At 32.7% G+C, this 11,106-nt stretch overlaps 1 protein-coding gene across 2 annotated transcripts; it reads left to right on the top strand.

The window, feature by feature from the left end:
- The first annotated feature begins 4,523 nt into the window (after positions 1-4,523).
- On the top strand, positions 4,524-9,575 carry LOC112510256 (protein STICHEL-like 2). 2 transcript variants are annotated; one of them, XM_025115598.1, is made up of 9 exons: positions 4,524-4,834; positions 4,898-6,113; positions 6,191-6,410; positions 6,872-7,051; positions 7,285-7,479; positions 8,032-8,626; positions 8,859-8,861; positions 8,999-9,056; positions 9,397-9,575. In XM_025115598.1, exons 1-9 carry the CDS (start codon positions 4,524-4,526, stop codon positions 9,430-9,432), a joined length of 2,814 nt encoding a protein of 937 aa, XP_024971366.1. In that variant the 3' UTR covers positions 9,433-9,575. The 2 variants fall into 2 exon arrangements, with proteins under 2 accessions (XP_024971366.1, XP_024971365.1); XM_025115597.1 differs by lacking the exon at positions 8,859-8,861 and having other exon boundaries at positions 4,524-6,113; positions 7,261-7,479.
- Positions 9,576-11,106: the final 1,531 nt, after the last annotated feature.

Here is an 11,106-nt window from a genome sequence, read left to right as displayed (position 1 = left end):
CGGCCCCATTTGTGTAAACCGTGTAAACCAATCTCATCCATCCATTTTCTTGATCAATGACCAAAATTAGTTTACTTTATTTTAGAAAATTAAATAAAAATATATATTAAAAATTTATTTTATTTCAACAGTAAGGGCATAAATGGTAAACAAAATTTAATATTTGGTAACATCCTACTCGATCTTTCATGAATMWTTTTTCATGCAAAATTATTTTCTTCCAAGATTAGTTTACTTTCATGAATTTTTTTTCATGCAAAATTATTTTMTTCCTTTCGTTCCTGGTTTGATGCATTAATTTCTTTAAGTCTTGCAATCTTAAAGATTGTAAAGCATATTACAATCTTTAAGACTCTGGAGCAGTTTTTTCATGTACCCGTTTCATCATTCAATTATTTCATGACGAACCAAATACATTATGCAACCGTTTCACTAATCATGCTCAAGAACGCCATGAACCAGTTTCACTTTCATGAAACCTATTTCATGTACAATAATTTTCTTATTTCACCACTGATTTGATGGATTCATTCCTTTAAGTCTTACAATCTTCAAGATTCTGGAGCAGGTTACAATCTTCAAGATTCTGTAGCAGATTAAAATCATTTCCTCGTTTCATCATGCACTTCGTTCATGATGCATCAAATACAAAATGCACCGGTTTCATTTTCCTCTTCACCAACTAAATGGATCAACTACACAATCAATGGGGTTCACCATGAAAATGTTTCGGTTCACATAATTTATTTGCAACATGAACCAGTTTCACGTTCATGAAACCTGTTTCATTTCTAGATTTTTTTTTGTTCATCTATGATTTGATGATTTCATTATACACTTCAATTGTTTCATCAAGACCCGTTTGCTGATTCTTAAAGATTACAATATATGAAATTCAAATTTTTAATATTATAATATAATTAAATATTTAAATGTTACCATTTATACAATTTCHTTTATTACGTTTCCTTAATTAAGATTTATTAATAACTTCCATATTTAATAGAAAATATTGTAAATGACTGAAATACTCTTATTGATTAATTTTAATTAGAAAAAAATAGAATTTTCCTATTGGTCGAAATTGGTTTACACGGTTTCTTAGAAATGCACGATTTTCATTTGAACGTACCCTTATATATATATATATATATACACATACATACTTGAGATCATGTGAGACCGATGGTTTTTCGTGAGACCCGTAAGACCAATTCTCAACCCTTGGATTAGATTTATAATCTGACCATCTGAACATTTATAAACACCACGAGACTTCTCAATAATCACAAAATTGCCACCGTGCAATTTAGAATATTAGATCATTAACTTAAAAAGTTGATCAATGAATATAAAATGGTCTTACTGGTCTCACGAAAAACCATTGGTCTCACGTGAACCCAACCATATATATAGGGTTGGGTTCACGTGAGACCAGCCTGTTTTCGTGAGACATGTGAGACCACATTTTTACACATAAACTTCACAGCAAAAACACTGTAAGTGTTAAAAAAAAGTCGAACATTCACAACAAAAACACTGTGAAGGTTAAAAAAAGTCACCTTCACAGCATTTTGCTGTGAAGTTTCAAGTGTAAAAAATTGGTCTCACGGGTCTCACGAAAACATGCTGTTCTCACATGATCCCAAGTCTATATATATATATATATATATATATATATATACATTTTGACATATTTGATTTGATGCAAATTGACAGGCTAGTTACTAGTGAGGTATGAGCTTTACTATTACTATTACTATTCACCACTGTAACCTTTCGCACATAAATCCAACAATTGCCTGCAATTTTATTTTATCCAAGATTTTGACAAATTTCACATGCTTCCCTCTTCCTTTAAACAATTCCCTTTTAATCCCCTCCTTTCTTTTATTAATTTCAACTTTATTTATTTTTTTTAAATATTTTTAATCAAAACCAAAATCCAAACATTTGATTTGGAATTAAACTTTAACAAAAGTGTTTAACTTAAGGTAAATTATAAATAAAACTAAGGGCCCGTTTACCAAACGCTTATCCGTGTAAGCGCTTACCAAAATCACATTTAAGTGAGGGCGACGACTCTTAAATGGTAAGTGCTTACAGGGTAAATTGTTGCATACGATGCTGTTTTGGTATACTAAAATCTTACCCAGTAAATAAAGGATTATATTAAATTTTACCAGTAAACGCTTATCGGGTAAGTGTTTGGTAAACGACCCCTAACTTATAAAAGAAATTTTGTTTTTCTTAATTCTTTAAAAACATAAACATAAGGCTACTTTATACAACATTTTCAACAGATTTTTCAAAATAGATAGAATAAAGATTTTATAGATACTTTTATTTTAATAGATTTTTCAAAAACTTTCTCCAAAATGATTATTTAGAAGTAAAAAAAAATAATATTTTATTATTTCAAAAATCAAATAATTAAAAAAAATATTTTAATAATATAATTAATATTTGGGATTTTGTTCCAATAAATTTTTACAACTTTTCTCTATAAATGGAAAAGTTAGAAGAGTCTCAAAATTTTTGAATTAAAAGAATCTCCAAAAATTACAATTAAAAGAAAATTAATTATATTTTATTATTAAAAGATATTGAAATTAAAAGTTTAGAAGAAAGATAATATTTTAATAATAAAATTAATAATCGAATAAAATATTGATTCGTCAATTTGATGAGACATTTTTTTTAGATTTTTAGATATATAACTTTAAAATAAGATTTAAATTCATGATCTTTTTATTAATATAAAAAACAATTTTTTTTATATATTTATGGAAGATCAGGAATTTAATTAAAAACTCATTTAAACTCATATTTTTAAATTATCATTTTTTGACTCATTCAACAGCTAAGGCTAGAAGATTAGTGATCAGACCCAAGACTTATCTTATATTTGCACAAAGTCATTCTGCTCATTTATCAACTGAATCATCAGAGGTAATAATACAATTAATATCATAATCTCTAAATTAGAAAAACTTAAAATTCTGAATTTTGATTTAGGGGTTGTTTGTTTATCTCTTAATAGTTCTACCAAGAGGCAACCTTTAAATTATTAAGAGGTGAATCTTGTTTGGTAAAAAAAATATGTCTCTTCATGGTTTTAAAACCCTTTGAATGATTTTATATTATAGGTCTCCCTTAATCATTCAATGTTCTAATTTCATTGTAAACAATTACCAAAAAATTATATTTCATTTTGTACGATATCATGATAGCCTCTTAACCATTATGACCACTTAAATATTTTGCACCAAATTATTCAACAACTATTAAATAATTACTTAAAAATAAATTATGAAAAACAGAACTAAAATGGAACTGTTCCCATTTGGTTAGGGGGAAGTTTGCAGAGTTTTGAGTTCCAAATGTTGCCCCTCCACTCAACTCTCTGTTCTCCCCTGCAAAACTCAACTCATTCTTCCCAGTTTTAGAGAGAGAGTAATCTGACAGTTTTGTAGAGAGAGAGAGAGAAAACTCTTTGAACGTGACTACGATGGAGTGTCTATCACCTCTCTTCCTCATTAATGGCATTTACTTTCTTCCTACTTCTCACCTCCATTACCACATCCTTCTTCTACTTCTTCGAAAGCTCACTCACCAATACTACAGATATCTTTCTTCTAGGGTTAGGGTTTTTTTATATGCGTAAAAGTCTTCCAACTTCCGTATTCTTCGCCCCTTTTCAAAATTCGTGTCAAAGACCCTCCGTCCTTCAGATTACATTTCAGGTGCGTGTGTTTGTGGTTGTATCCGTTTTAAACTATTTATATTCTGTCGTTTCGCACATTGTTTTCTTGTATGTTGCACTTCACATTGTACTATTTTTTAATCCCCAAAGTCCTTGATTTTGAGCTTCGTGAAGCTGCGTTTTTCTTTTTTGTTAAAATTCGGTGAAATTGGAGTACTAATTTGTCCATCTTCACTCGGTAATGGTGACATGTGAATGGTGGTGTGTGATCTGCTGCAACTTCATCTTCGTTTTTGTTTTACTTGGGCGTCATTTGTTAATGTTGCTTTCCTCTGTTTTCTTGTTGCAGGTGAAGAAGGGAATGTGAGTTTTCTTTTCAACTTTTTTGCTGCTGTTCTCCGATAATGTGAAAGGTACACCCATTTTGCTGTATCTGTGTGTTGGGTGTTGATGTTTATACAAGTTTTTGTGTTCTTATCTTCCCATTTTGGGTTCTACAAATAATAATTGATGTGTTATTTCCACTTTTAATGTTGACATTTTAACCACTATAAGTGGTATTATGAAAATGATGTGGGACTGGAATGAAGAAAAGAAACATGTTCACCATTTGATTTTAAGTGGAAAAAAAAAACATACATTTCCTTTTTCTTTGTGATCTGCTTTTAGTTTCTTTCTGAAAATAAGATGAAGGCTTCTTGCTTTTCTCTTTAGCAGACAGCTTCATGACTTGTAAATGTTTTCACCCCCTTTCAGGCTGGCAAGTGCTTTTGGGTGGGTTTATGGTTGATTAACTGAATAATTTTGTTTGGAGATAATGGATGGGCGTCGACATTCCGTTGACATTCCTATCTCAAAAACCTTGATAGCTCTTCGGAGAGTGAGATCGCTTAGAGACCCATCCACTAACTCACTAAGCAGATTGTCGGCTTTTGTTGACAATTTGAATTGGGAAACAAATTCTACTAATGGGATTGTTCTTGAACAAGTAAATAATTGTCTCCATGAAACTGGCATCTCTGAACTGAATGATTTGGGATTATTTGGGCAGAATGAGCATAATTTTTTTAATTGTGAGATGTATCATGGAGAAAGTACACATAAACGTAACCCGGGATTGTGTAAGAATCCAGCTTGGAGAGCCTCTTCTCCAGTAAGGGATATGAAGGTTGATGAATCAGGTTTACTTGTATCAAATCAAGTACCTTTCTGTGAAAATAAATTACTTAGCGAGAGATATCATAGTAATAATTACAAGGATTTGCCGTGCATGATGCCTACAAGTGATTATATGGAGGGTGCGGGTTCATGCAATGAATCAGTTGAGGTGTTCATAGAAGCAGAAAGACAAGATTATAATGGATATAAAAGAAGATCAAGGCGTAGAAAACACATTAGATCATCTAAAGTTGTAGGAGGCGATATCTTGAGCTGTGTAAGCAGTCCATGCTTATCCATGAGTGATGCTTCATTTGGGGGGTCGAGTTCTAGGACACCATTATATGAGAATGATGATATTGATCATGTGGATACTGATCATGGTGGGTGTGGTATTGGAACCTGCTGGTCGAGTACTCCTAAGTTTCGGGGGTTGAACTCTAACACCTCCTCTGATAAAGGTGAACAAGCCTTGCTAATAAGGGAAGCTGGCGTATCTAAACACTATGGTAGTGAAACCACTCCATTTTCTGAAAGTCCCAGGAATCTAAGTCAGAGATTTAGGCCAAAGTCCTTTAATGAGTTGGTAGGACAAAACGTGGTTACAGAATCTCTTCTCAGTACAATCTCGAGTCAGATAATTACTTCCTTCTATCTCTTCCATGGTCCCCGTGGAACTGGTAAGACATCTGCAGCAAGAATTTTTGCTGCTGCTTTGAATTGTTTATCACTCGAAGACAACAAACCATGTGGGCAGTGCCAAGAATGCACATTGTTTTTTGCTGGAAGGAGCCGAGATGTTAAGGAGGTAGATTCAGTTGGTATAAATCAGGCGGAAAATCTTAGATACCTTATCAAGAATGCCATGCTCCCTCCAGTTTCTTCTAGTTTTAAAGTTTTCATCATTGATGAATGTCAGCAAATGCAAGCCTCAACATGGGCTGCTCTTGTTAATAGCCTTGAAGAAGTATCTCGTCACATTGTTTTTGTAATGATCACTCCTGACCTCAGCAAGCTGCCAAGAAGTGCCGTAACCAGGTCTCAAAGATTCCATTTTCCTAAGATTAGTGAAGCAGATATTGTTCACAGATTGGAGAAAATTTGCATAGAAGAAGGGTTCGACTATGACCAAGTTGCTTTAGATTTCATTGCCGCAAGATCTAATGGATCACTCCGGGACTCGGAGATGACTCTAGAGCAGCTGAGTTTGCTGGGGAAAAAAATAACCTTGCCGTTGACCTATGAATTAGTGAGTGTTTTACTCCTATTTTTTGTTCTTACTCTTAATTGGTAGATATTAAGCTTCCCTTTTGGTATTTTTTTCAGATTGGTATTGTTTCTGATGATGAGCTGCTTGAGTTACTGGCTATGGCCTTGTCATCTGACACTTCAAATACAGTTAAAAGGGCCAGGGAGCTGATGAGATCAAGAATTGATCCTATGCAACTTATATCACAATTAGCAAATATCATAATGGATATTCTTGCTGGGAAATTTCAGGAAGGTGCTTCTGAGGTTAAAAGACAGTTTTTTGAAAGACATACTTGTGAGTACATTTGTATATGTGTCTCTTTTATATTGGTTTATGAGATTGGAAAACAAAAAGTTCCCATGGCTTTTCATCTCCATATACAATTTTCATTTTGAAATCATATGTGATCGTTACAGTTAACGATTTACAACTCAATGTGGTTATGATATGGAGTGATGCTACTTGTAATCAGTAAACTTCACCAAAAAAGGAAATACTACTTTTTTGGGGGGAGTATAGCTCTATCTATTTTGTCCTTTTGGGACAATTAAGCAATTTACCATCTTATATCTCAACCTTGCATGCTTATCGAGTTTTGAGTGTGCAGATGGCAACTTTGTAACAACTTGGTGTCTCTAGAGTTATCTCTATCTTGCTAAATTAACTTTATGCCTTTATCCTCTGAACGCCTTTATAATGTCCTTGTTGGTCACATACCTATGCCCTACACTCAACTAGTTTTCTGGTTGTCTTAGCTGAAGCCGACTTGCAGCAGCTTAATAACGCTCTGAAAATACTTTCTGAAACTGAGAAACAACTGAGAGCATCTAAGAACCAGACAACCTGGCTCACTGTTGCTTTATTACAGTTGAGCTCTGCACCATCCTTCAATGCCAACAGTTCAAGTTTGTGTGTAAGAACAGTAGACCCAAGAGGTACGAATTATTTCAATACTGCTAAATTTTGATGGTCTTCCTAAATAGTCATGAATCGTGCCTGAGCTAGATAAATGTTAAAAAAGAATCACATATTATCATACATTTTTCTCCTTTCTATTTTGGTTACTACCTTCATTTCAGTCAATTTGTGACATCCTCTTCATTCTTCTCACCCCTTGACTCTCCCTTTCTGGAAAAATCTGCAGATAGTGGTGGTTTTTGCCGCTTTTCTTCTGCTAGTGAGAGCCTAAAACATTTGTTGCCGTCTCAATCTGACCACAATACTGGATGTAAATCAGAAAAACTTAAAGACAAAGTGGCACTGGAGTCAATATGGAGTAGAGCAACAGAAATATGCAAATCTATTTCACTTGGGAACTTCCTTCGAAGGCATGGGAGTTTAGCTTCTGTTTGTATTCACCAAGGTACTAGTTTATGTAAACTTTCTTGAGTTGTGCAACTGTAACTAACTAATCTTTCTTTTAGTTGAAGTGTTATTCTACTCCCTACCTCCCATAAAATTTGTTGCATCTCCTTTCTTCAGAAATTTTACAAGTTAAATTTGCTTATTTGCTCATATTATCCTTACAAATACATTGAGGGTTATGATTTTGTTCCACAAGATTCCTTTTATTCTCTTTCACCTATGTGGTAATTTCTAAATATTTGACAAACAATAAAACATTTTTCTTAAATCATGAATCAAATCAAAATGTGCCAATTGCACGAAACATTTTCATTTCTATTTTTGTCCTTATTAAACCTCAGTATACTTGATTCCATGCTCTTTTTGTCCCAAAATTTTTCATGCCAAATATGCACATATCTATATCTATTTGGATTGAATTGATGCATATATTGTAATGCAAGTTCTTACACGTGTTACCCACAAAAAGTTGAATATTTAGTTTTTTATTAACAGCCCATCAATCTTTATTTTCCCAATGAAGAGCTGATGAATTTGTTTCCGTACATAGGACTGGCTGTAGTTGAACTCGAATTCCAGCATCCCAATTATGCATCTAAAGCCGAGAAGTCATGGAAACTGATAGCAAGTGCATTACAGGCTGCATTGGGCAGTAATGTTGAGATCAGGATCTGCCATTCAAATTATTTTAATCCAAAAGTTAAGAAGTCCTCATTCAGCTTATTCAGTTGTGGCCGAGGAAATAAGCTGTCTCACCAGAACGGTGGCAATTTGTCTGAAAATTTTAATGATCAAATGAGAGTGAATAATAGATCTCTTGATACTATGTCCTCTGATGGTGGATCTTGTGGTTCACATACTTGTCGTCACAAAAAAGAAGAACCAGCAAGAACGATAAGAAATAGTGATGGAAATGCACTAAGTATCGACTTTAATGGTCAAGATCATGGGGAGCAGCCGTGTTGTTTCCCTAGAAGTGTCAAACCTCAGACCAAGATTCGCTCGTTAGATACCTCTATGACCAGTGAAGCTGACAACAATCTTGCTTTACCTGTTTCTGGATCTAAAACATGCTGTTGCACCAATGATGCTTACGTCATCTGCGGCTTCTGCAAAAAGTTTCCCTGCTGCAATGGGGTTGAAAGGTCAGATTCTTTGTTTTACTTGATAATAACCAAAAACTGTAGTGACCTATAAGAACTACCATCGGAGAGAATTCTTACAAGTCACCGACATTTTTGGAGTTCTGATACAATAACCTTGGTTCTCGTCTTGAATTTTGTGTGAAATGACATTTTATTAGTTATTTTATATGTTTTTTTTTAATTTTTATATCTATATTATTGATGTTGAAATAATACATGGGACCCACAAAAGGAGGTTCTTATTAATCACTACCATTGTGGAGTTTTATGATAGTTCTTAATTTGTTGAGCTGGTGACGATATGACCAAAAATGAGGTTCTTACGAGTTACTCCATTGGAGACGCTCATATGTAACATGATTCAAAATGCAGGCAGAAAAAGGACTCGAAGGTGCATTGTTGGAAATCTCCGATGCTTCCGTTGAAGAAGGTAATGTCCTTTTGTGAAATATATATATATATATATAGGCTTGGGATCATGTGAGACCAACCTGTTTTCGTGAGACCCTTGAGACCACTTTTTTACACTTGAAACTTCACAGTAAAATGCTGTGAAGGTTCGGATTTTTCTTACCTTCACAGTGTTTTCGCTGTGAAGTTTCAAGTGTAAAAAGGTGGTCTCACGGGTCTTACGAAAACAGACTGGTCTCACGTGAACCCAACCCTATATATATATATATATATATATATATATATATATATATGTATATATGTATATATATATTCCTTTTTTGGCAGTGAATGGATTAGTAATAAGGTGTTGAAAACAGGCATGGCAGCTGAGGGTTAGACAACAAGGAGCATAGGAAGATTGTGTGGTTATAATAGATGAATTATGAAGATGTAAGTATAAAGTAAAGCATACAAGACTTGATGATAAATATTGGTGCTTAATGATCACGAGACTTGTTTCAGCACCATATGTATGTGTCTTATTTAAGAAGGCTGAATGAAAGAATATGATTCATGAAGAATTTGCATCATTTTGGAAGATTTTTACCTTTTTGATGGATGCCCGTATCATATTAAGATTTACATTTTTAACGTATTATTTTATCTGATTTTAGAATTACCTTTTACAATCGGTAATGTTATGCATCCTATTTTAGAGAAATTTACGTAAATGGCCAAATCACAAAACGAAATTCACTTTTTGACCATGTCAAGAACCAAATTCGCTAAATAGTCAAAGTTTACGCAGAATCCTTATGCATAAGGCATTTTTTCTGTGTAAGTATTAAATAATTGTTAGAATAGTAATAGTTATAGTTATTAAATTTTCTTCAAAATATTTTAACAAATTTTCTTTCATTATAAAAATCATAGTTTTTCGATAATCATTATTATGGTAATGTATTATCTCAAGAGCATCTCCAACAGCTTTTTTAAAATGAAGAAAATGCGGATTTTGAGCCAATATTTTGTTCCAACAACTTCGACAAAACTATTTCCAAAATAAAGAAAGTAAGAGAGGAAAAAGGTTTTTTTTTTTTCCTTCAAATATGGAGATAACCCAAAAAATGATTACCAAGTGATGTCATTTTGAAAATATATATTTGTAGAAAGAAATAATATTTTAATGGATGAATTAAATATTTTAATATTATAATCAATGCTGGATTCTCCAAAATGGAAAATCTGTTGGAGATTAATTAATTCTTTTTAGAGATTTTAATTTTTAGAATTTTTTTGAGAAATCCGTTGAAGATGCTCTAAATGTCATAATCAAATTTTGATTTAGAATTAAAGGCTTGTTGGATAAGACACGTCAACTAAAGCAGTTTTGGCAAATGATTTCATTTTCTACGCAAGGATTCTTATTTTTTTTTTGCCGAAAACCAATCCTTATGCATGTGCGTAAGAATAGCCTAAAAAGTGATTTTGAGTTAAAAAAGTGTCTAAAAAGTGAAACCACCTATCAGCTTTGACTGTTTATGTAAATTTAGTGTTGATTGAATTACTCCTAAATCATCTTGGACAACTAAATTAGTTATATATACACAATAACATGTATGAAATATTTCCATGTTCACAACCAAATTAATTTTGGTATGTATGTGATATTATTACCAGCGTTATCAAATAAGATATTACTTTTCTTAAATATTAAATTAGCATTATAAAATTCAATGCATTTTCTAATAATATTAAATCAATGATTACCTATATATAGCGTACCAAACGGTCCAAAAACCATAATACGTTATGCATATACAAGAACTAGTTGTGTACCCGCGCAATGCGGCGGAAGCCATGAATTTTGACGATTTTGATGTTCCACTGGTTTTATAAGATAAGATTTAACGATGATATAGACTACACTTAGTCTTTACATATTAATACAATTTGAATAAATAAGAGTTATGGTTCCAATTACAGACTATGGATGAAAAAAATTGTATGACAGTTTAAAATTCAATATATTTAAAATCCAACATATTTAAACGACTCCACAAATGTATTCGATTTACATCAAGAGC

The sequence above is a fragment of the Cynara cardunculus genome (genome assembly GCF_001531365.2).
Source record: "Cynara cardunculus var. scolymus isolate 2C chromosome LG 3, CcrdV1, whole genome shotgun sequence".
NCBI lineage: Eukaryota > Viridiplantae > Streptophyta > Magnoliopsida > Asterales > Asteraceae > Cynara > Cynara cardunculus.
The sequence above is the reverse complement of the archived record's forward strand: the minus strand, read 5'-3'. Positions and strand labels throughout refer to the sequence as shown.

Coding starts and splice junctions, on each gene's coding strand:
- LOC112510256 (XM_025115597.1), top strand. CDS start 4,524: ATGGATGGGCGTCGACATTCCGTTGACATTCCTATCTCAAAAACCTTG. Junction 6,411..6,871: donor GTTTTTTGAAAGACATACTT/GTGAGTACATTT, acceptor TGGTTGTCTTAG/CTGAAGCCGACTTGCAGCAG. Junction 9,057..9,396: donor CGATGCTTCCGTTGAAGAAG/GTAATGTCCTTT, acceptor TGTTGAAAACAG/GCATGGCAGCTGAGGGTTAG.